At 38.2% G+C, this 27111-nt stretch overlaps 1 protein-coding gene across 1 annotated transcript in view; it reads right to left on the reverse strand.

Moving 5' to 3' along the window:
• Positions 1 to 230: 230 nt before the first annotated feature.
• The window catches only part of LOC129754668 (organic cation transporter protein-like), a 148550-nt gene continuing 121669 nt past the window's right edge, over positions 231 to 27111 (reverse strand). The window contains exons 4-7 of the mRNA XM_055750850.1: positions 13784 to 13976; positions 13282 to 13715; positions 12867 to 13215; positions 231 to 1730 (exon numbers count right to left, since the gene is read on the reverse strand). Of these exons, the coding sequence (XP_055606825.1) occupies positions 1514 to 1730; positions 12867 to 13215; positions 13282 to 13715; positions 13784 to 13976 (1193 nt within the window). The 3' untranslated portion in view covers positions 231 to 1513. The remainder of the gene's footprint in view (positions 1731 to 12866; positions 13216 to 13281; positions 13716 to 13783; positions 13977 to 27111) is intronic.

Raw genomic sequence — 27111 nt, forward strand, 5'->3', positions numbered from 1 at the left:
TAAATTCCTATGAAAAAAGAAAAAAAAAACTAGCCTTTCTTCAAGGCAGACCTCTGTTTAAATAATCTTTTTGTAAAGATTTAACCAAACGAAATAAAGCATTTGTATGTCTTGAGAAAAAGCCATACATGTTTTTCACGACGGTTTTCTGGTCAATATGCGCGATAAAAGGGAGGTGCGCATAGAATAGGGTAAGTGATGGAGTCATAAAAAAACACTTTTCATCTGTTTCATATACTTTATTGTTCGTAAATTCGTACGCGCAAAAGTCAGACATTCCAAGATACATTTAATGAGATTAACAATTTTTCCATAGAATTTGCGTCAAAAATGAGAGAGTTCTGCTAAAATTTTAGCCTACTAGGTAATCGCCCGCGTTTCGTATACAGATTTTAACATTGAAATTACAAGTAAAACAAAAAAATACTTGCACGAATTAAAAAACAAAAATAATTGTAAAAAACTTTCAATCGCCTATTGCATTGCACGAACACTGTCGAAAGCGATAGTGTGGCAGGTACTTGTTGTTGCTGTCATTTTGCTTAAACGATCATGTCTGGTTGACTTTTGCTACTACCTTCGAATACATAGTTACAATAGTTTAGTTCTAAAATGCTACTTCTGAACCTGTTTCTTCTCCTTACAATATAAATAAGTCCTGATTGATGAATAAGGTAAGCACATACTAAACTACAATGATGATTGGTGCTGTCTGTTTTTTTTCTTTTCTCGACGAGGCACAATTTAAACCACAGCCTTAGGAACACCGATTGGTTGTTTAGTAGTCTCTTCGCTATTATTGGAACATTAGAATAATACTTTTGGCAAATTTGATTTACTACATTTTATGGCTAGCAGGGTGAGTGACTACGCTAATGCCAAACGGCTTTGATTGGTTTTGGGAATAGTTTATACACTCACTCTGGATAAAATTCCTACAGAGTTAGGAACTATGATTTCTCCTTGAATTCGTTGTAATCTTCGTTCCGTGGCTTGATGAATTTGCATTGCATTTGGATGGTGGGTTCGCGTTCATTCGTTGCTAAAATCCTCCTTCGTTCGTTTGATTCCTGTTTGCTTGCTCGCGTGTTCATTCAACCCGCACATACTTTTTATATCTTGTTCTCTAAAATGTATGATAAATATACGAGTACCTAAACTAATATACTATCATCCGATACGGTTGAGCAGTTGTTCGGTTTTGTTTTCCCGGCAGCGACGACGAAAAATCCACCTGTGTCCAGTCCAGTTCACCGGCAGACCCAGACGCCGGATTCAACTTTCAGGTGTTGACTGACAGATCCATCGATCGGCGGGAAGAAACAAAACTTAAGTCTATTAATCTATCTCCTGTGTGCTATATAGGTATGTTTTAAATAGGTTTAAAAAAAATCTGTTCTTGTCTGAGGCGATAAATAGGACCGGGTTGCCGCCGACTTCCACCGGTTGCGAATGGATGAGAGCGGCAGCATGTTCCATTTATCGTTTTCGATCCGTTGTACGGAACAAAAAATCAGACACACTCGACGCCGGTCATCTGATTCTGCTCTGCCCGGTTTTGCGAGCGAACCGAAACGCGCGAACGGATCGAGCGATTCAGCATGCTGGAGCGAAGTTCGCCACGGGTCGACGCACGCAGCGAGGCGCCGATAGAATTCTTGGAAGCGATGCGCGTGAAACGCTCCACCGGAAGGTCGTCGATGCGGTCGTCGTCGTCGCCGTCGATTTTCCTGGAAGTTAGGGAAGAAGTGAACGTGGGGAATTAGTTGAGGGTTAAATTACTGTTGTGTTTATGAACCTATCCTTATCATGTTAATTAAATAAAAGTATTGAAAGGCTGATAGGAAACAACATATTCTGTTCTATTCTAGTTTGTGTTGCAAATTCGAATGTACCTAGGTTCTTTGGAGCGGAATGCTTCTTTCAGAATTGTTCCCAAATGGTTGAATTTCAATTTTTTTTTAAATGTTCAATGATTAGTATTAAAAAGAAGTTTTTTAAGGACATGCTAAGGTAAAGATTCCAATTATGTATAGTCAACTGAAAAAATTAAAAAGAATGACACTCCAAAATAAGTCAAAGTTTTCTTTTTTCAATAGTTTTTTTTTCAAATTTGACCTCTGGTTTTAGAATATTTATATAAAAATACCTCAGAAAGATCTTCCCGAGCAACCAAGTCCCTCAAATAAGAGCCGTGAAATCTTAATCAGTCCATTATTTTCAGCCTAACATCTAAGTTTCTATTGATACATTAAATGATTATCATCGAATCCTTCGACACTGGAGCAACTAAACGACCTTGACCTGGCAAACGATATGCAGAGCAAATTCGACGGTCTCACCGAAAGTTCCAAGGCACGGGACATTGCGTAGAGTTGTGATTGGAAAGAAATTGTTGTGCTTTAGAGACCATTGATTACATTTCCAGAGCTTAGAATGGGAACCACGTATTGTTGGTTCCAGCTTTCCAAGGAAGCTCTTCTATTAACAAACCGCATAATCATCATCTCTCTTCTATTACTAAGAGGCATCAAACCAGCAACAACTTCAAGTGAGCCCGTATGTGTTGTTTTGTGGATCCCAAGCATGTACTATTAGCAGCCCACTGGATTCTGTCCAAAATTAGTGCATCTTTTTGGGTGATTTCATTCATGAAAACACAGCCATAATCTACTGGAGCGCTGATGTGGTCTAGTGGATAGGCTGGCGCGAGTCTGGTAACCCAGGCGTACTGGGTTCGATTCCCGGTATCGACAAGAAAAACTTTTGTGTTCGAATCCAGGGTGGCCACAACATTTTTATTTTTAAATTCCCGGTTTTTTCCCGGTTTTCCCGATCAAAAATTCAAGGTTTTCCATATTTTTATTGTCCATTTTCGTCGAAATATAGCAAAATTCTCAACATATTTAATTGATTTCGTTGTTTCATAACACTCAAACCATTGAACACTTAGACGAACTCGATTCAATTTTGAGGTTTTCATCACATTTTCCTGAAATAATTAAAAAAAACATCCTATACAAAATCGTCATGGGTTTTAAGTCATGTTTATCGAAAAATTAAAAATGGTGTGTCAGGACTTTTCAATCAATCATTCGTCATGTGACATTCTATCATTTCCATAAGTTACAGATACCAAGTGTGTTACTAAAGCTTACAAAATCCACGTCTCTGAAAATACTCGAAACTGTTCTGAGGGCGTTCAATCACGTAACTCTCTCGTCACAGTAAATTCTGTTAAAATTTTGTTTCTAGAGATTTAACATTCAGTAATAAATGCATCTTCAAGTGTAATATAAATTTTTACCAAAAATTTATCTCACTAATTCACAGAGGATTGCTAATAGTTTTCCCATGTTTTTCAAAATAAGAGGTAGATAAATTTGAACACCTGTTTTAAGGCATTGTTTATTTACCTAAACTTATCTTTAATGTTTAAATATGTACCAATAATCATCAAGATCTTAAAAATAAACCGTTATGCATAAGCATAACTTTACCAGTTTCTAAAAATCTGTAAATATGAAATTGTAGGACATGATTCCCTGTTCCTTTGTGAATCTAAAATTGCCCATGACTAATTAAGGGTGTTTAGATTTATCTAGAAATATGGCCAACACTAAAAATTGTTACGTAACAAGAATCTTAATGGCGTTCATTATTATCTCAAATTCATCTGGGTAGTTATGAACAGATAAGACCAAAAGAGAATAATCTTTGTTCATAATAACCTCAGTTGACCCCACCATTTTTCAAAAAAATTGTCTTCTGTTTTCAGCCTAGTTTTAGAAAGATTTTCTTCAGTACTCATCAGTAAAGATTTTTTATATTGAAAAGGCCAATAATTTAAAAAAATAAATAAATTTTTGAATCGTGGTTATAATTGTTTTTTTATAAAATTGAGTTTTAGCACAATTAACTTTCAGACACTGAAAACTGTATAGAAAAGCGATAATTATCGATACTTACTGTTTTTTGCCTGCAGTCCACGATCTAAATGATCAGAAATTTGTAGTTTTGCATGGTCGTTAACATGTGGCTATTTGTGAAGATTCAATTCAAATTGTGTATGGCACTCGTGCAAAAATTCGACATTTTCAGCACCCAACGTAATTATCCAACTCGACAAGCCCCGTTGGATAAATTTACAACTCATGTTAAAGAAATCAATTTTTGCAACTTGTTGTAATAAATTTCTAATAAGAAACCATTCACTGAACATTGTTTTTGCATCGTTTCTTAGTTCTGAATGCAGCACACGGAAATTATAATCTCTATTTTGAATTCTGACTTTAAAAGTTAAAAAAAAATATGGACAACGAGTTGCATCGTCTTGATTTAACAGTTTTAGGGAGTATTTAACAGCATATCATAGTTTGAGATAAAGAAATATTAAAAACATTCATTAAATTCAGATTCACCCATTGTATTTTTTTATTTCAAAACAACGAATTTCAATTTTGAAATGAATATTCAAACAAAATGCATTAAGAATTCAAAATTATGATACCGAAATTTATTATTGTTAAAAATATAGAAAATAATAAATGTTTGATTTTAATAACGTAGTAAAATTGTAATTTATAATTTTGCAGTTAAAATTAATTAAAACTTAAATTAAACTAGCTATACCATCTCAAAGTTAAGTTAAGTTCAAGATATAATTTTGATTTAAAATTGTAATTGCAAAATTCGAAAGAAATTTAAAAAGGAATAATGTAATTTTTCTAGCAGAAATAAATGTTTTAAAGAAAAAAAATCTAAATTATCTACTGCATATATGGTCTCGAGCTTTTTGAAAAATATTTTTATGCATTATTCAGTTCTGTAAATAATTTAAAAATATATTTATAATTAAAAAAGTTATTTCATACATACAAATCTATTTTTTGTCAAAATTAAATATTTTTGCATTATAAAAATCCTCAACGTTTTTATGGTTCATTCAGAAGATGGATAACTTTGTTATGCAGAAAAATGTGGATTTGATTTCAGTGAAAAAAGTAATAGTTAATTGTTCAACATATATTTTTATTTTGAGTCACTTTCTTAAGGTTAAATTATGAACAAATAACTGTTCCGGTTAATGATAAAGTTTTAACATATTTTGTAGTATTTAATTGGAAACAATCAGGGAGAAAAATCTTATAAGTTTTTGCGAACACCTGCAAAGCTAAGGCTAATTCTAAGGATTTTTGAAAACAAAAAACAATTTGAAAAGTGTACGAATAATGTTTTGAAAATCAAAGAGACTTAACAGTGTACATAGTTTATTTTTAACTACAAGCTTAGTTATAAAATGCAGATAACAATGAATAAAGCCATTGAATTTGCCGTCTTGAATTCGAATCATTTGTTAGATTCTATCAAATCTAGTGATATTGGGTTTTACTAAGTTTTGAGCTGAATCTATCATTGATAACTAAAAAACCGACAACCCTCTTTAAAAAAAATGATTTGAAATCTTTTTATTATCCTTCATTTGATAGAGGATTAATATATTACCTAGCAAAAGTTCCTGAAGTGTTAAAAATAAAATATAAAAAAATATAACTATGTATTTTTGACATCATTGAAGAACATTTATGGGCATTTGATATCAAGGATTAAAATTTCATTCACAACTTTGTTGGAGACTGCGAATGTTTTGACGTTTGCTTTTGAAAAATATTTGATTTATTTTGATTTTAAACAAATCCAAAATATCTTTTCATTCTCATATTTTACCATACTGTGATGAATAAACTTAAAGGACGCCTCAGAAGTTTAAACTACTCGCGGTCTTCGAAAAAGTTGAACATTGATTTCAAACCTTCGATTTAAGTATCTTAGAAAAGTTCTAAAATGTTGATAAAAAGTTTAAAAAATTAACCCTTGAATTTAAAAAACTAGAGCTATCAGAAAAAAAACTGTCACGATTTTCGCAAATTTCCAAAGAAATTTCAACATATCCAAGCTTTTAAAAGTTTAATTCGAAATTTTCTGAATAAATTATGACCAGTTATCAAATTTATTTTGAAAGTACAACTTGAAAAAATTGATTTGGACCCCGTGATGCGTGCGTTTGATAGGATATGGTTTCCTTTTTAACTCAGCGATGTCAAATTTATTATTATCAGGCTACAAAAAACACCGTGCCGGGCGTAAAAATGATTGTCTTGTGCTTAACGCGCGAATTAAACATTATCGCTCGAAAATTAGAATATTCGCATCTTTTTAACATTTCCAAATTCTAAACAAAAATTTTACTTTGATTCGTTTGTTTTTACATGACTGATAGTTTTTTAATGACTCATTGTGCGATACTTGAAAAACATTTGGGAAACTTTTTTTTTCATCTCGTTCTTCGAGACAGTTTCAAACTCTGGGTTTGGGTAAAATTTGTGATTTTTTTTTCAATTTAGAGGGGTAATTGAAAAGAGATCAGAGTAGTTAATAAACTTAAAAACTTATGATATTCCTCTTATACATTTTTTGAACTGTTCAATTCTGTCTTGGAAATTTATATTAAAGTTCTAAATTTTTAATTTTTGGTTGAATCCCTGATCTTGGAACCAAAACTGAGTTTCGGTTTCCTTTTGTCAATTTTCCCGGTTTTGGGTCTGAATTCCCGGTTTTTTCCCGGTTTTCCCGGTTTGATTTTCAATTCCCGGTTTTTTCCCGGTTTTCCCGGTTCTGTGGCCACCCTGGATTGAATCCCATAAGTTTGCCGACAGGTAAGATGCGATTCATTGTATAAATTATATAATTCAGAGGGAATGCATCTGGGGTTAATCTGTAGAGACTATTGCAAGCGGAGTGGATTGCCAACCATTGTAGGTCTCTGAAGGTTGGATGCCTTCTTTCGACGAACCATCGGCCGTGGAAGCCTGAGAAGTAATTCGATGGCCAAGCCACACAGACATAGGCTGGACCTTGCTACGAATGGGGGAACCATACATACATACATACATACATACATACAAAACACAGCCATAATCTACTATCGATCGGATACAATATGAATTCAATATGAATTTCAGGTGGCAGTTCATTCTGATTTCTCGAAATAAGTAAGCATTTACATTTTGCAGGATATAACTCCAAACCCAAACCTTTAATTTGGACAGCAAAAGAATCAACAGCTGTTTGCAGTCTTCCACAGCTTCGATTGAGTGATGATCCTCGGACAGCGAGGGTTGTATCATCAGCGTAATTAATTTTGATTACTCCAGCAGGAACATATTGTATTGGGCGGGTAATCACAACGTTAAAACATATTGGGCTGAGTGGGGAGCCTTGAGGCAAACCTTTCCATGTTGTTCGAGAGACGGTTTGAGAATCAGTACAAGCATGAAGAATTCTTTCCTCAAACAGAAAGAAAATGCTTCTCACAATGCATTCTGGCACAGTCATGGTTTCTGAGAAAAAAGAACCAAAAAATAGGCACTTTTTATGTCTAAGCTGCATAGGACAACATGTTCCATTTTCGTCAAAGCATCGGAAGCATTGTTGACCAATGGTAGAAGAGCATCCATCGTTCCACGACCCTTTCTAAAACCATTGATTTGGTCTGGGAATGACAAATTGCTTTCTAAATAATGCTTCAGACCATCAATTCGTAGATTTTGCGAAAACAAGACGCTAGTGCAATCGGACGAATGTTATTAACCGAATTTGGTTCTTGTCCAGACTTGGGAATAGCATAGCATAGCATGGGGTGACTACACACATCTTGCATTGGCTGATACAAGAGGTACAACTGATAATCATAACCAACACGATATGCCAAAATAAGTACCTGGATTCAGTACTTATTTCAAGTGTTACTTTTGAAAATCAGTGTGGTACTATATAGCATACCGCGGCAAGTCAATGTAATCATGACCATGGTAGGGAAGTTCTGTAACAGCAAAACAAACTTTTTAGGTGCAGAGAACTCATAATAGCCATAAAGCTGTTTCAGAAGGGATCTGGAATGGTAAAAATAGGAAATCCTACTTGGCAGATATGATTGAAAAGTTTCAACATAAAACAATCTCACAAAAATCCATTGTCAGCCGGCGGTGACTTCCACACTTCTTATCCTTGGCAGTTGCTCGTGATGGACTCATCGGGGTTTTAAATTCATTATTCAGTTTAAACAATATTTGTGGTATTTCCGGAATTTCTACTGGCAGTAAAACACGTCTTTACAGTATAAAGTATCTTGTTTTCCAGACTTGGGAACAGCTACTATTTGAAGTTTTTTCGAATAGTAGGAATACAACCAGTGTTGAAAATATGATGTAACAATTATATTTAAACTTGGTTTATTTAATCACCTAAACCAATTCGGAACCAAAATCATGTTCAAACAAATTGCAAACAATCATACATCAAGAATTTGTCGAGTTATTTTCTCCGTGTGCCAAATATGAGACAAGCAATCTTAACGAAAACCCACCCTGTCATCGTCAAATCGCCAAGAAAATTTGACACTCAAGCTAGAAAACGTCAAACGTAAACCACCAACTAGACTTCCGTTCAAAGTGTGCTCAGTTGTGCAAGCTGTAAGAACAGCAAAAAAGTAAGTTGCTGCTAAATTTGTTTGCCCCTGTCGTTGGGAAACACGGCCACGGTTCTTGGAACGGCAAAAACAGCACTAGCAGCAACTCTGGTGAGTAAGATAAGTGAAAATCGAGCAAAGGGAAGAAACTAATTCTTTTCTTACGGCTCCGTCAGCGCACACGCTTTTTGAAAAGGCAAAAAGCACCAGCAGCAACTTTGTGCACACGCTAAAGAAAATCACCGTTGGGAAACACGGCCACGGTCTTTTAGAACGGCAACACAGCACCAGCAGCAAATTTGGTGAGTTAATTTCGTGAAAAACGTAAAAAGAAGAGAAACTAATCTTATATTACGGCTCCGTCAGCGCACACGCTAAACCAAACGGAAAGCCACGCTAAACAAGAAACCGGACCAGACCATCAGACCATAAAAGAACCCCTCTGAAAAGGGTGAGTGGAAGAGATAATTAATCCGGACATCTTCTAATAGAAAATTGACCGTAGGGTTCTTGTTCTTGTTCTTGTTCTGGTTCTGGTTCTTGTTCTTGTTCTTGTTCTTGTTCCTGTTTCCTGGATCTTGATTCTTGCATTCTTGAATCTTGGTTCTTGTTTCGGGTCCCTCGGTCCTCGTTCTTGTTTCTTCTTTTCATCTAGCTTGAGCTCGTCACAGCACGGAAGGCGGATAACGATTCGGATTCACACATCCCGAATATTCGACAACTCGAAGGACGTCCGGTTCATCGCGTTTGCTAACGTGATTTTGGAGCTGAAAGACGGTGGGCACGATCGAATTGCTATTGTGTTGCTCATCCAGGAGGTTTTGCGACTACGGGGTGCGGTGCACCGATCAGCTGAAGTGACGCCAAATCGAGAGCAGCCGGGAAATCATCCGGGAATCGGTGTCAATCGCCGAATCACGGAATTTTGCAATCCGAATCGTCAAACATCACCAGTGGTGACATCTGGTGACAGGAATTAGAAGCGTGCGACGAAGGAGGCGAAAAGCAGTCGTTTTTTTCCGTGAGCCACCGGGGTGTGTCAGCCAGCTACTGGAGGCGCATTTCTCGATGGCGAACGTGAACGTTGGTCCAAAGATGACGGGAGCACTCGCCGAGGGATTGGAAGAATTAGCAAGGACGTACAATCCATCGAGAGAAGCAGTGCGGAAATTGAATGTAAGTCAAAAATCATAAATTTGCTTTCTCACAACTATATGATCTCTCGACTATGGGCCGATCAGGCAAAATAAAAAATTGTTAACGCAATGTTTTGAATGAACATGATAAATTTTGCATTTTGTGATATTGATTGAAAACAATACTATTTATCCTTGGCAACATTTACGAGCTAGCCGGAGCCTTAAGGAGAAAACGTCTTCATGCTTCTCCTGAGGCGAAACCTCTAAATTTTACAATGATTGTATATTACAAGAAGTTGACGCTCAGCTTTTTCAGGTAAATTTGCAATTATGGAATATGGAATATCATCTACGCTAAGACTAGAATCCTTCCCAGTCTTCAAAACTGCTTCATGCCATTCAACGAGATACGAGTTGTTGATGGATTGCAACATACACAGCTTTGAAATACCGGGCTTGGTTTCCTAGCTGTTGCAGGCGCTAATTTCTCCATAAGTTGAATAATGACATTTTCGGGTATGCACTGATTACTGTTTTCAATATGCATGCCGGCATTCCATCCTATCCAGCTGAAGTGTTATGATAGCTTCTAAAACCATTACCTCTTTAACAGCTGAAGCGGTAGTGTTGGTGACATATATAGCGAAAAAGGGAAAAAATATAACCACTGGCACAGGTGATCGTGTAGCTAACCTCTACTATCTGATAACGAAAAGTAAAAAGTCGATATTAGTGGGTCAACAATATCGGGCGGATTGCCAACACGTACGGCATCGTCGGTTGGGACACCACCATTCCGAAGATATCCAGCGAATTGATCACGAAGAAGCGCCATATAGTCTGGAACAAAAAGGCAAGGCCGAACGGAAGAACAAAACCTTGATTGAGATGACCTGCTGTTTACTACGAGAAGCAGGAATGGCCGATCAGTATTGTGGTGAAACCGTAAACAGCGCCAAATTCTCGTTGAACCTGCTGCCCTACCCAAGAAGATCTCCGTTCGAATTCTGGCACGGGAAGAAAGAGAGTTATAAATACCTGAAGATATTCGGTTCGTTGGTGTATGTGCAAGTGCCAGAACAGGAAAAAAAAAGAAAACTTGACTCTAAAAGTGTACCTCTGGTGTTTGTCAGATATGGACAGATCGATGGACAGAGAGCTTATCGCTTTATCGATCCGAAAACAAATTTCGTGACTGTGGGCCGTAATATCAAGTTTTATGAATCACTCAGTTATAAAGAGGACATTCGGAAGATAATGAAGCAGTGTGAATCCAAAAAAAAAACAAGAGGAGGTTAATCGTGATCAGTCGAAGTTGGAGAAACAGAGCGGTAGCTGAATTTGGAGAACTGTCAGAAGAATTTGAAGACGATTTCGTTCCTGAAGAAGAGCAGTTCGAGTCTGCTAACGAATGCTTCAACGATGATGAGTACCTGTGGCGTTCGAACAAAAGTCGGCCAACTGCCCGTTTTATCGAAGAAACTAACGCTGTCCGGATTCAGAGGAAGAATGCTGTGAATAATGATCACCAGATGGAGTGGCCCGAAGCGATGACTGATGAGATTGAGTCACATCGGAAGCTGAAGACGTGGGATCTTATCAAACTCCCAAATGGCAAGAGAGCGATCGACTGAGTGTGGTCAAAATAAAAGCGTATATGGCCTTCGGCAATCAACGAGATGCTGGAATTTGCGCATGAAAGGCGTTCTGAAGCAGATGAGATATTCTCCAAGTTCGGCTGATCCTTGCCTTTATGTAATTGATTGAAATGGTAAGAAAGCTTATAAATGTATATTGATGATGTTGCAATTGGATGTGAAGATGAGTCCAAGATCGATCGTGAATTTATTTATGTAAAAATCGGTAAGCAATTTGAAACTACAGGTTCCGGTGAACTGAAATTCTTCCTAGACCTGGAGGTTAGCAGTGTAGATGTAGATGTAAAAACACGCTCTTAAACCACTGGGCTCGCTATACATGGGAATGCTGTTTCTCTCAGTTTCTCATGCATAGTTAGCTAGTGCAGAGCAAAGGCGGGACAATTCATGGGAGCTTTTCATCAACATGCCCTCTAGCCTATAATTTCAACACCTATCAAACTTTCTCCTATTGGCGCACTGATGCCTGACCAGTTATAAAATAAAATTCTCTCTAGTTTTCATTCCGCCGAACATGCCATTAAAATTATATTACATACTGGGCAATTCGGATTGGGAGAGACCAAAACCGCGAGTACCGCAACGCTTACGACGGGAAGATGCTGATAGTCCGAAATTGCCGAATTAAATCGATTATCGTAGTCTTAAAGGATCGTTGCTTGCTTAGGATCTGTAAACGGCATCTGCGTCTTCCGTACTTGCCAGAAAGGTCGCACGACCTACTGAAGCCGATTGGACAGCCGCTAAGCGTGTTGTTAGATACTTGCGCGGTACTATGGAATACCTTGAAGTTTAATGGCGCAGATATGAAGTTATAATGATATACGGACGCAGGTTAGTCTGCGGATCAATGTACCTGGAAATCTACGTCGGGATATGTTTACAGCACGATAAGTTTTGTGGCTACGATTGCTAGCAGATCTTGACACAGAACAGCGAGGCCCAACTGTGATGTACGTAGACAATCAGTCGTTTCAGTCGAATCCACTTGGAATACCTGTGTACCTGATGTATCCTCTCTTAGCATGTAAAACGCTTTCGACATCAGGGGCCTAATACCTTTTGAACAAGACAGGAGTTTCTCTCAGAGTATATCTTGATAAAGATTTAGGGACCTAGTTTTGTATAATGCAGGTTAAATACAGTCTTCTAAAGTACCTAGGAAAAGATTCCAGACGCGCTGACAAAGCCTTTTGGATCGATCGAGAACATCAATTTTGCTGGATCGATGGGACTGGTACTGAAGCTGGACACCTTGCGATGATTAAGGAGGAGTGTTGCTCTACATAATTTGTTACACCTGTATGTAATCTATCGCCTTTGTTTCTACAAACTGACAGACCAGCAACCCAATCTTCAACAGGCGACTTGCCGCCATTATGTTTTGTCTCCAAACCTTTATACGATTATACGTAAAATATGAGTTCTTTAAAATACGTTGTGATCGGTCGTTTTTAGTTATAGTTCCGTTGAAAAACTTTCGCCATTAGCATATTGGCCACGATATCTAGTGTTAAACTGGATTGTACAACTTTTACTCACTTGGTCAAGCACGGGAAGTCCCAGATCTTTTGCCCACGTCCGAATTCTTCTCCATCTGCCAGCGTCTGGGGCAGATCGTGTCCGAGGGTTTCGGGCAAAAGCAACGACAGCAAACCTCCGATGATTCCGAGCACACCGAGCACGATCAGCGGCAGCGATACGGAGATGTTAGATAGATAGACCACGAACGGTGCCACGATGCTGGCCACGTAGCCCATGATGTGGATGAAGGCAACGCCTTGGGCGCGAACTACGGTTGGCAACAGCTCGGCGGCGTACTGCAGCCCAATGTTGTAGGAAATGTTGACGCTGAAACGACCCAGGATGGCCAACGTCGCGGAATAGGCACCTATTGAGACGAAAAGATTGTTAATTATTTATGAAGTTAGGTAAAATATTGCTAAAGAACACTCACCAACGGGTACAGTGGTAGCAAGCAAGCTGAACACGCCACTGGCCACCATCGTTCCGCAGGCCAACCATCTGCGTCCCCATCGGTCCAAGGTCAGGGTGAGGAAGGTATCGGCCGGCAGTTCGGTGGCAGCAGCAACGGTAAAGGTGAAGAACAGATCCAATCCGAGCGAACCAACGTTACGAACGTGGCCGTCGAACACCAAAGAAATAGCCATCCAGATGACGATCAACAGAAGGGTGATGTTTCGCAGACGAGGAGTCTTGAACAGGTCCAGCACCGAGTGGTTGTTGTTAGCGGCTTCCTCCTCCTGTAGACGAATGCAGCTATCGGTGAAATCCTGATACACTTTCGGCTCAACAGTCTTCTTGTTGATCTTCTCGAACTTCTTCAGGATGCAGATAGCTTTGTCAACTTTTCCCTGCGAAACCAACCATCTGAAAAAGTGAAGAAAGATATTAAAAAATTTCCATTTCAAGGATTTTTGAAAACAAAGTTATCTCACCTGGCGGATTCTGGAACCAGCAGCGGCGTAAGGATGGCCAGGGCCAACGGTGCCGAGGTAACGATGGTGAACATTTTCCAGTCGGCCAGATAGTAGGCGATCCAGGGCAGGGCACAGGAAGCGGTAGTGAAGAACAGCGCGATGGACATATTGGCAACAAAGGTACGCCATTTCGGGCCAACGTACTCGAGAACTGTAAGAAAAGCGAAAAAAAAAAATTAAACAGTTGGTAAGGGGGCGAATAGCTAAAACTTCAAAATTTAACATTGCAGAGTGTTCAAAATAATTGAATTGTTATATGATTTTAATCGCCGTAATTTTGAAGTTTTAAGTAGCATGTTTGGCGGAACTAAAAACTAGAGACTTTTATTTAAAAAAAATATGAAAGAAAGGTGGATAGAAAGGCATTGGTACGCCAATAGGAGAAAGCTTGATAGGTGTTGAAATTTTAGGCTAGAGGGCATGTTGATGAAAAGCTCCCTTGAATTGTAACGCATTTGCTCTACACTAGCTAACTATTTATGCAAGAAAAACTGAGAAACAGAATTCCTATATAGGGGAAAGTGTTCCTAATTGCGCATATTGGGTAATATATTGTTGACGAATTGACGATTGACGAATTGACGGAATGGCTGATAGATCAACATATCTAGTCATTGCAGTTTGAGAAAAATCCGCTTTTGATCCATGGCATGAAAAAAAATTTATTTTTAAATAAAGTCAAAAAAAAAAATTAAAATTCATACAAAGTTGTTAACGGTTTTGTTCAAATATATTGAACTTTAATACTTGTGCTGTGCATTAAATCTACGCTCAAACTACAACGTTAAAATGAAAATAGAAGATCTTAATACTAATCTGATAAAAATATGAGATGAACAAAATATTATCATGAAAAATAGCCATATGGCATCTTATGCAAAAGAACCACTGATATCTAAAATTTCGTAAAATGTTTAGCTTTGACGTATGCTTATCACCAATTTCTACCATTTTTAATTGAATTAAACGAAACTTTTGCAAGTGAAACTGAATTATAGCTAAAAATATAAATGTGCGCATTTAGCCCGTCGTTTTCGGAAATCGGCTATCTCGATTTCTTTTATTATAAAATCATTTTCACAAAAACTGAAAGAGAGTTTATCATGAAAGTTTCTCAAACGTATGTAAAACAGATGTCCGCTCATGTGCATATAGGTTTTAGACTCCTATCTATTGGAATAAGGGAGAAAATGAGTATTCTCCTTAGTATGCGCATATAGCCTCTCCCCTAAAGCGAGCCTAGTGGTTTGAGAGCGTGCTTTTTACACACACGAGTAGTTACTACTTGTCTATTTTTCGCTTTTTCACATTTATTCTACTCCTCGTTCTTACACCCAAAATAATCTGCACGTAGTGGCTACGTGAAAAACTACATAATTTTTTGATTTTCACGTAGATGCTACGAAATCAATATGTAAACGCGTCCCTATAAGAATTTGTGCTTCACCTACATTTTACGTAAATTTTTAGTGAGTTCAACGCGGTTTGGTTAATTTTTACCACATTTAACAACCAGAGTGAACTTGCTCTGACACAATGAATACAGCTGTTTACGTTCAAGAGTGCCTGAACCATCGTCTGCTCCCCATGATCCGTAAGCTTAATCACCCAGTATTGTTTTGGCCGGATTTGGCATCAGTTCACTACTCAAAAGGCACGATGACTTGGTACAAATCCAACGAAGTTCACATTGTACCGAAGGAAATGAATCTGCCAGATTGTCCGCAATCGAGACCGAATGAATTTTTTGTGTCCTTGCCAAATCGAATTTGAGAAAACATTCGAAGCCTGCAGATTCTATCGAAAACTTCGCAAAAGACTGAAAAAAGTTGTCAAAATCATCGCATATCAGTCTGTGCTGAAGCTTATGAGCAGTCTTCGATCGAAAATTCGATCACTGGCCTACGATTGATCAAAATCTATTTTTTATTATTGAATCACTGTAAAAAAAAAGACTATAGAGAACATAAAAGTGAATTAAAAAAAATAATTTGCTCCTAAATTGTGTTTATACCACAGAGAACAGACGTACAAGCTCGAACAAAAAATCTTCAAAAAAGTGTGTAAAATTTCAAATGCAGAATCCAAAAAATATGTTGAAAATTGACTTTAAACAGTGGCACCTATTGCGCCGTTCAAAAGTTACAAATCAAATTTTCAAGTGTACAGTTTTCGAAAAGGCGTAATCGTATATATGAACTCATAATTAAACTAATGCCGCTGGAAATTTTACACAAGTTTCGTGGGCTAGCTTGTACGTCTGTTCTCTGTGTTTATACTGTTCAATTTAAATCGTAGGTACTAACACATAATGGGACACCCTGTATATTGCAGATCATGCGTATGTCAAGATGTACAGTCAAGAGAAATGCATTTACTTACTCCCACTCACCACCCATCGCTGACGATAGTGGCCAACGAACTTGGTTACACCCGAAACACGATGACAGAGCTTGCGGTCACTCCTTAACTGCCTTACAAAGGGGATAGAAATCCATCTGTCAGTGGTAAGAGGGTAACCTTCTCGGTTACAACCTGGTGAGTCTTCGCAGTGGATGTGGGTATTGCAAGCCAATCCCGATTTGTGCCAGTCTTGTCTTGCTCTTGACCTGAACTTCTCGAGGTTGCAGGCCAACTCTGTACCAGATTCTTAGAACCAACAGCCAGGGACCAACGAAGACGACCGTCATTGCGGAAGGCGGAATCTTACCTTGAGTTGGGTCTCATATATGTATGTACTGAAAGTACGGGTGCAAACTCGGAAGCAACCACTCGTTCAGGCAGACGACGACACAAAGGGAGTTGTAGAACGAAAGGGAAGGGATCCTAATTATACAGGGACTCAACGACAGGTGGTATAAGCTCCAGAATCATCTGAATGCTGGTTCAAAGGCTCGAAAAGTTTGTCTGAGCATCCCTCAATTGACGTTGAATTGAACACCGATTTGTGTTTCAGCTGAAGTCCAGTTGAGATGGAGTGAAACTCATGAAACACTGCTAGACTGCTATTTCTAAAGGGTCCGGAGCGTAGTAAACAAAAAAAACTGGCCATGACAATGATGACTCCAGAAGCACCATAGAAGCCGCCAGTTCAAATCCGACCGAGAAAGGATCGTATGCGTATGAATTGTGAATAGGAGACTACAGGTTCACTCAGTTTCTACCGCAAACTGAAACGCGAAGCAGGAAGGATTGGGTGGATGATTAATACGTCCAAGACGCAGTATATGCTGACCTGCGGATCCTAGACCGACCGACCCCGCTTGTCCAGTAATAACAAGGTCACGATAGTCAAAGACTTTGTCTATCTCGGCTCACTGGTGAACGCAGACAATGACACCAGCCGTGAGATCCGGCGGCGAATTATCAGCGGAAGTACGGGCACGAGACGTGGATATTGCTCGAGGAGGACCTGCGCACACTCGGAGTATTTGAGCGACGAATGTTAAGAACCAGGGGAATAGGGGATTTGCATGTCAGTATTAGTGGGGATGCTCGTAGTAGCTTCGAAGCCAGTTTAACAAAATTAAAGATAGACAGATATGGTAACTACACGTGGTCATCACGAACCGATGTAGAATGATCCTTCAGTCGGGTGATCAACTAATAAAAAAAAAAAAAATACTATAGGTCGTGCGGTTACCAACGACCGAATGATAAGACTTGACCTTCTTCGCAGTGGAAATCGATGGGAAAGGGTTATTCCACGATCGGGGAATACCCATAGGTAGAGCCATTCGAGTCGGAGTAGGATAACGTCTTCGTCGCGAATCATGCGAGTAGTTGCGTTAAGTCCAACGCGTGTGCTATGACAGGCGCGAGTCTAGAATAAGCTGCTCTCGATCGGCACACGACGGGCATAAAGGGGGCTAAGCTCGAATCCTGGAAATAAGAGGTCTAGCTTCAGGAGGTTTGTGTGGTCAACCCCGAGTCTTTACGATAAGAGGTTGGGTCTCGGGTCGCAACTGGAGAGATCAGATCTTTAATTAACAAGAGAAAGGGTATAAGTGGTTACCTCGAGTCACTACGAGGAGAAGTCAGATCTTGAGTCGCTAGAGAAGAGATCGGGCCTTGAGTCGTGCAGAGGAGAGGTATGTGTATGTCAACCTCGAGTCGATACGAGAAGGGGTCGAATCTTGAGACGTTAGAGGAGCGATCAGGCCCAGAGTCGCAAAGAGGAGAGGTTTATGTGGGAATCTCGAGTCATTGCGAGAGGATGTCGGTTCTCAAATCGTTAGAGGAGAGTTCGGACTTCGAGTCGTAAGGATGAGAGGTTTTGCTGAAAGTGGTCTAGTCTATGAGTATTACCTCTCCAAGGCACTAGGGCGAATAGACCCCCCACTATTGAACTATAGTCTGTTAAAGAGTTCGAGGTGGGAACTAGGTCTGTGGTCCCAGGTGGAGTTTAGGGTGTAGGATGAATACACGGAGTATATCAGGAGCCTTTCCGTTATACCCATAAATCCAGAGCAGAAAACTGGGGGGACGCGGCGGCGCCGTGCCTTGGAGTGCAATCCGTAAACCGGGATTTACCTCCGGTGGTTTCCCTGTGGTCCTGTGTTAATAATAGATAACATTAGTTTTAACTAGTTTTAAGTATTGTAGTTTACGAAGTTTGACGAAATGAATAAACAAAAAAAAATACTATAGGACGTCTCAGATATGTGGAATACAAATTCATATAACGATTTTTCTGCACAACTCACAATCAGATGATCACAAACTCTGAGTCAAATACCAGCTTGGAAACTGGTAGCTTCTCCTGAAAAATAGATTTCAATCCCGAATGTTTGATAAGCAAACAAATTATTTTAAACATTTAATTTACAACTGAACATGGCGTCATTATATCGTACCACCTACAACATCATTACTCGAATCGCTATCAAATTTCACCGTTTGTGTTATTGCGTTACTAAATACATCACCGTTCACGGTCAATTTGATCGATCCGGACAATCCGCGGCTGGTGTCCTGTGTCTGTTTCAAATGAGGTTGAAACACAACTCACTCAGGCTACTGTCGACTTCGCGATATCGGTCGGTGGAGGAGTAGCCAAGTAATTAGTCGCCCAACTCCTCTCGCGGTTTTAATTTCAGGGTGAACCATTTTGCTTGCTCGCTTCCCATTCAAAGTCACCACGAAGCTTATAGATACTTGCTAACCGGACTTGTGCTCTCGGTATATGTGTGGATAGACATTTCCTTTTCCCAGAATTGAAGTTGAACTAGTCAATCAGGTTGATCTGCTGGAGCTGTGAAAATCAAGAGTTTAGGTAGGTGCTATGTGGTTTGATGCATACTGGTAGATCCTCGGTCGATCGGAGTTTGTGAACGCAAATAAACTTCAGCACGCTCTATGCCAAGGATCTTGGCTGGGACGGGCAATCACGTAACATAATCAAGAAAAAAAACGATTCATAACCGGGGAATCGCTTCTAATTTTTGCTGAACATCATATTAGCCGGTAAATTTTTGCGCCAACTGAACTATCTTAGTGCTGCTTGATTTAGGTTTGGGTTTTTTTCTGTTTTCTGTTTTCTGTTGACTCAACATGCAGAAACTGGAAATAATAAGTGTTCCAAATTGATCCGATCAAATCGTGGCACGGAAGACTTCCGGGTATTGGTTTTCGTTGTTTTTTGTTGTTCAGAGCCGTTTCGGACATTAAGTTTAGACCGACGCCCAAAATTAATTAGATTTACGACTATAAGATCTTTTAAGGAGAAATTAGACAGAAAACTGCTTGCTCATTGCGCTGTTATCAATTAAATTAATTTGCCGTGGTAAATATTATAAAGAATCACACTTTTTTTCGTTATTATTTGCAGATGTTGTTTTAAGTATACTCGGCATCAATTAAATTTGTTTTTTCTCTTTCAATAATGGAATAAATTTTAAAATTCTTAATGTAAATGGACATTTCTTATTTTGAATAATTATAAGTATTTTGATTCAATTATCATATTCATCAACCAGTGTTACATGTATGTTTTTAATGCTATTTTTTAATTAAAAACAAATCAGAATCTGAATAATCTTAAATAGAATGCGTTTCGGTCCAGATAGGGAAACAACACCTGTTGCATGTAAGACCACCTTCCCGCTTCAGATATCACTTGAAACCTGAACGAATTCGAATAAATATCACACCTTTCGATGTTAGCTTAACGAGTCGTATTTTAATTACCGAAGTAACACACCCATGTGGTCACCATTTCGATGAATATTCTCTGGATCACAATTTTAACGAGCGATTCAAACCTACAAACATTATTCCAGGATTGCGGAATACCACATGACAAAATAAATATTCAGCGACCAATTGACACTCACAAATGGCTCAATTAGAAGGTGACCGTAACTGCTGCATGTCAATCCAAGAAACAGCAGACAAATTAATTCATCTGATACCAACAATAAACATCTGCACGCAAGACGCAGGCCTACGATATTATTTGCCTAAATTTGCATATCGTAGCGGATCAGATTGAAAACTTACCCTATCAAGATCGGTGATTAGCTTTCAAAGCAGCTGTCGAGTGCTACAAGCTACTGAGTTGTGAGTAAGATTGATGTTGATCACATACTGCTCTAGGAATAAAGGCAAAGGGAAAGTGTAGTTCTGCCAAGTCCGTGGCCCCACGCAAAGAATTTAAACTACGAGTTGTCGATTTAGGAAAATCGATCTTTTCAACTCAGATTTTCTATTTTTGTGGACTGATTCTGTAGTCTGGGACCAATCAATTGGATCTGTTTATTTTAGATCCGATCTTTCCGATCCTTTGATTTTTTTCTCGGTTAGCCGAATATAATTCAATTTTGAGTAGCGATTTAATGTCAAACAGTGCCATCTGTTTGACATCTAGTCAATATCGGGTACTCAGTATGTTTGCCTTTTGAGATTTTTTTTCCCTGTAGTTTCGATGCACTGAGTTCCCACATTTGAGCGTTTGAAAGCATTCCATAGGTATGTGCGTGTACATGAAGCGTTATGTCATTATTCTGCTTTTTTAAAAACAATAAGGAGTTTATTGGAAAAAAAATGAAACACTTTGTTTTGCGCATTACTTTTGAATGCATAGATGGAAAAATTGATGTAGTTTTAACTGAAGCTATCTTGAAATGTCATGTATACGTGTGCTAAATTTGACGACAATCTTCCAAGTGCATTTTGAGATATCTTTTAGTACAGAAACTTATTGACAAATTTTTTTGGGCAGGATCGAGAGAAGTACCAGTGGGAGACCCAAAAAAAGCTGGAAATCAGCTATTCTACCAAAGTTCATATGGCAAATTGTTTAAGAAGTTCTAGCAGATCTAACAGTGAGCTTAAATTTCAATAAAGGTGACGATGATTGATTCCAACATGCAGATGTTCAGAAATGTGTGAATCCGAAATCCGAAAATTTCAAAGGGGGAAGTAATAAAAAAGGAAAAAAAATCCAATTGGTTCATCCAGCTGACTAATACGGTGGTCAAACCGTGCGCATAATATTTGGACCGCTAGTGGGGAGATATTTATGAAAAATCGTAATAGACAGCATAACGAACTCTTTGGTGGGAACCTGGCAGACTTCCATCCATAAACTTTTCGTTGACGAGTCGTCTGTATTTTCCGGAGTAAGACATGGAGAAAAATTGTAAAAAATGGCCCTTATTCTGCGCCGCGCGTGACGTGATGATAGTCGACTCACCCAAGTCGCTCTATTCCAGTAGTCGGTTTAGGTGACGAACGTCACTTCGGATGAACTTTGTGAGTTCTTACCCTATTCTCGTAGTCACCGTGGGTGAGAATCGTCGCATTCAAGTGACGATTTTAGGTGAGAATTGTCGGTACCTTTTCAGGTGGTGACAAGATAGGAATTTAATCGAAAATTAATGTAAATCAGAATGTTAGGCTCTAAATAGTAAATTATACTAATGAATGATAGTTTTGGAAACAAAATGAAACAAATTTATTAGCAAATATGATTTTTAAATATATTGAAACTTTTTCATTGCTATCTAAAATATGTAATTTGCATTGGAATACTGAATGGAAAGAATGATCTCCAAATAAAAACCAAAATTCAGTTTTAATTGAAATTTTATTCGCGAAACATTAAAACGATGAAATGACGAAAACTTTGAAAATCAAATATTTGTACTTTTTATTTATTTTCACTTTTTAATGATAATATGCCATTATTTTTCAAAATAAAAAAAATGTGGAATTCAAGTGAAGGATACAGGTGAGGAATACCGATATCAATAATCGACAAGTCAGAACATTTAAACAAAAATGAATTTCCTGGGAGGTTCCAAAGAAAAATAAGCCGTTATTGGTTTTTTGGATTGGTTTTTTTTTTCATTTGGTTCAATGCTTTATTAAATAACTTTACTGTTTTGGAAACTGTAGAAAACAAAAATTTTATTATGATAAATATAATAACTATTATAACAATAGTAACCCGATCTGGAGTCTATGGAATCCCCACCATCGATTGACAGTAATCCGTCGATTCTAATGGAACTCGATGACTCCGATTCTCCGGCCTTACCAACTACTAGTTGGAAACTTTACTTGCGTATGACCTGATCAACTATCAATCCTTCTTGGTTTCTTTTTTCGTTCGGCTGCTGAGCTACATTCCAGCTGTGATTATCCACCAGCTGGGGAGCCTCCAACTGATTTTTCACAACAATATTCACCGTATTTTTGAAGGTGCAAACCGCTTTTTCGGTATTTGGCAATTCGGCATCGATTTCCTGTAAATTGGAAGACGAATCAGAAGCCATCGCAGATGTCATTTGTGATCAACACGACCGCGAAATCTGATCATTAATCTGGAGCCGACGGATTTCCCAGCAGCAATCCTTGTGGTCGGGCCTGTCGTGTAGTTTGTGTTTGTTGGCTGCCGGAGTTTGATATCATAGAGCGCACGGATTGTAATCCTCGATTTGGTACCCTACTAAACAATCCTTGAAACGCTGAAGTTATCATAAACGCAGAGGCAATTTTTTGAGATCTGAAAATAAAAAGTTGATGGTAGGTATATTTTTCGTGTGTGCCGTATCTTTTTGCTAACTTACCGTTTTAACTATCTGGACTGACAATTGTACTTTTAAAATGTTTACAACTAGAGGTTCCAAGCTAGCACATTCGCTAAAGATAAAATTCCAGCGTTCCAAATTCCAGCGAATTCAGGACTTCTTCCACCGAATGGCCGGCCCGGCACTCTCCTTGAAGCACACATTGCAGACGCCGATGATTTTGTGCAAATCATTTTCGATTCCTTGTTTGGAAGACTTTTCCTCGCTGATTTCCGCCGAAAACTCGAAAATTTTCCGAAAGAAATACAAAAATCTAAGTTTGACAGTTCGGGGCTCACCTAGTCACTCAGCTGGGAATGAACATCTCTCACTTGCTGTCACCTCACTCACACCGACTGTGGGAATAAGGTGACAAGAGTCGAGTGACAGTGGGGTGACTCGCCAATCTTCACGTCACGCGCGGCGCAGAATAAGGGCCAATGTCTAATACTCGAAGAGGCTGGCAATCTTTCGAAGCAGCACTCATTTCATAACGATTGACACGATGAATGGCTAAATTAACAAAGAAGGCTGCCTCCAAATGCAACCGATTTTTATGCACTGCACTTCAATAATAGGTCCGACAAAGTTTATACTCTGTTTTGGTTGAATCCAAGGTGTGTATATATACAGGAGGTGTTACCGAATATCGAATTCCCGGTTCAGCCATTTTGGCTATGTAGGCTATGCAACTATGCGGAACTCATGTTAAACACACGTTTCGGGGTCTTCCGTACCAGTCTGGAGTTGGCGATAGAGGAAAAGGAGAAGGAGGAAAAAGGAGAAAAAGGATAAAGCAGAACGATGATCAAGGAGAAATTGAGGAAAAAATTGAGAAAGAGGAAAAGGGTGCGATGTATAAGTGCATGAGCACAGCCTACCCCTTGATGTAGTATCATAGGGTGAAACCAAGGGGCACATCTGGCACACGAAGCCCAAGGTGGATTTAGTGGGACGAACCCACACACGGCAGCAAACACCCGGCTGTTATGGTTTGAAGTCAAATTTCCATCTTGTAAAAAAAAAAAAAAAGAAGTTTGTTAAACAACAAACCACAGAAAAAGCTGAGCAAAAAATAAACAAACTCATTGAGAGGCCCGCTCACTCCTCGCCTACTTACTGTGAAAGTCGGAGAACCTAGTGTATCAAAAACCTTGGTTGAATCTAGAATTATACCATTACGCAAAATCTGTGGTGGAGTGATAGGAAGTCAAATATGTTGTTTCTGTTCCGAAGGAGGACAATTGGCTAAATTTGTCATAACTTCGACCAAATTAAAATTTTTGAGTTATTTTAAAACAAAGCTTCAGGAAACAGCAAACGTAATCAAAAATAGCTTTGATGTGGAAAAAAGGTGGCGTGAGTTGTTTGTATGTATGTATGTATGAGAACCCACCAGTGGCTGATAGGTCTTTCGACCCGAGTCGGTACGGGAAGTCTCGATCGCACGTTCAAATATTGTCCATACTTAACTCACCAACAATATTTGCACCGCAACCAAGGGGTCCGTTACCACTGGTTTGGGATAGGTTTGATTCACCAAATTCTCTTCCAACTGTTCGAATCAAATTTAGAATTATGAAAAGGAACCATAGTATCCTTCTCATGGTTCCATATTTGCCGAGATACTCCGGCTGGCTTGAACCCACAATCCATTGTATATCAGTCTTCCGTTCGTTTGATGACCTATCCAACCCCCCACGAATCCCCTTTAATAGAGTTAAGCTATTTTACATTTCATAGTTGATAAATCATTCAGTTATTTCGAGAAAAAATAATGATACAATCTTACCATTTCTGTTGCATTTGGTTTATACTCATCTGTGAATCGTCTTTTACCGAGACCTTCATCAGCCAGTAAACATCCCTGGATACACCATGCTAATTCGGCCGGACGTTGCACTTCAAAATCTCACCTCAAATTTCTTCAATTAATCAAAACCGCATATCCACTCAACTTCCATTGACAGGACAATTAAAGTAATTTCCTCTTCCATTAAATTTGTCCCTCGTACAGGCATAATTTGCACTTGGCTCTAGTAACTCTATATTTATGCACTATTTCCGGTGGTTGCTCCTGCTGGGAACATTCGGTCGCCGATTTATATCACTATTATCGTTTTCTTTGGAGTTTGTTACATTAAAAAAACTAAAATTATTGAATTTTGAATTCCATCCGGAAAAAAGGTGGCGTGAGTTGTGTCAAAAATAAATTTTGAAAAACTTCTTTATAGGAAGCTATCTAAAAAACAGTGATTTTTTAACGTGATTTGAAACGTCACAAAAATTTGCACACGTAAATATTACATTATTAGGCCGCTGTGCTGAAAATTTCATTAATTTCCATTCATGCATTCAAAAGTTATTCACAAAACAAAGTGTTGCATTTTTTTTTCGAATACACTCCTCAGTTCCCCTTGCTATGATGCTATGATCCTCAAACTGCAATTTTTTAGGTAGATTTATCCTAACGACCATGCATCTAAATCGATTTTGAGGATCGATCTTTTCCTGAAGATCGAATAATGCTAATTGGAACACATGTTAAAAGCAAGAAAGATTTCATAAAATTTCAATTCCAAGTCATTAGCGACTATCTTTAAGATTAATTTGGAGAATCAGTAATAAAACAATTATCCAGTAGGTACAACTTTTACTCTGGGGTTTGAAATCACGGTCATCACATCAGAAGGTGAATACCCCATCAACAGAACTTACAATTGAAAACCTGTGTGTGCTACAAATCTCGTTACAACAACCGTAACACAAGTTTCAATAAATCTTAAAACTTAACATTCCATTCCTCTTAACCGGCAGATTTACCATAAACTTTCAAATACAAGTTCTTGAGTTAGGAATCAACTATGATTTTGTTAATACAAAAAACCTCGCAAATTTTGGTGATCAACACATTAACAAACCAGATTCCGACTTGCAGCATTCTACATTTTTAAAACAAATTGACAGAATTACATGTTATTTGAGTAACCTATTAAAAGTGTCGTGTTTCGTAGAACATTATTTGGTTATTGGATTTATAGATTTTAAGTCATTCTTCTAAATGTACCAATCAGGTGTAAATTCAAATACAAGATATCTTGAAATACAAATTTTCTACTTTAAAAATGTCACTTTTTCATACGAAATTCAAATACCATCATTTCCAACTAGACCTATCAGAACGAGATAATAAAAAATGAAATTTGGTTCGGAGATTTTTTAAAAAAAAGAGCCGCAGACCGCGGTGCAGAGGATAGCTTTCAAGTCTTCTAAGCCAGCGGGCATGAGATTGAATCCCAGTCACGACATACATAGTACACTTACTGTGGGTTGGTGGTTTTAGCATTTGTTAAGAGAAAAGCATTTGTTAAGAGTTAAGAAAAAAGGAATCTCTTCGAGGAAACATCAAGTTTCATTGAGAACCTGTATGTGTTTGTGTTCGTTTAAAAAAATATTTTGTAATGTAAAAATGTGTCACATTACGTCAACTTACCAACAAAACAATTCTGGCGTTTGATTGATTAAAAAATTTTGGCACCACTGTTTTAAACATATTTTTTTGACCATGGCCCAAAAAAAATTGATATCCATATGTGCAACATAAGTATTTGTATTTAGCTTCTTATTTCAGCTTAGCTTAGCTGATCTACAGCAGATATGCTTTATTCACGTATCTAAATTTTTCTTGGAGCAAGAATAAGAATAGACCCTTTTATATAAATACTAGCTGACTCGGAGTGTTTTGAAACACCTTTCAAAATCAAATGAAATTTTAAGAAATTATATAAATATTATTTTTTTGTTGGTATCCTAAGTGCTCGGTTTAGGCCAAAAAACTTATATGAAGACCTCCTTTCTCCTTCCCATTCGCAAAAGCTGGGAGAAGGCAGGAATCCAAATTGTTCGTAATCAAAAACTCTCATATAAAATTTTGTTACATTAGTTGATAAGTTTTAAGCGATACATCAACAATTATATGGAACCCCCTTCGTTCTTCACCTCTCCAAACTGCAAGGCAGAAGGGTCTGTAAAAGTCCATAAAAATTTGATTTTTTTTTTGCTTGATACATCAATACCAAGAAAATTGTATTGGACCCCGCCTCCATTTCTTATGTACACACTGGACAAAAATGGTGTTTTAAATTATTATAGAACCATTTCTCTATTTGTTTGATAAGTTCTTGGTATATGCGAAACAATTTTATGTGAGCT

Source organism: Uranotaenia lowii, chromosome 3, assembly GCF_029784155.1.
Source record: "Uranotaenia lowii strain MFRU-FL chromosome 3, ASM2978415v1, whole genome shotgun sequence".
Taxonomy (NCBI): Eukaryota; Metazoa; Arthropoda; class Insecta; order Diptera; family Culicidae; genus Uranotaenia; species Uranotaenia lowii.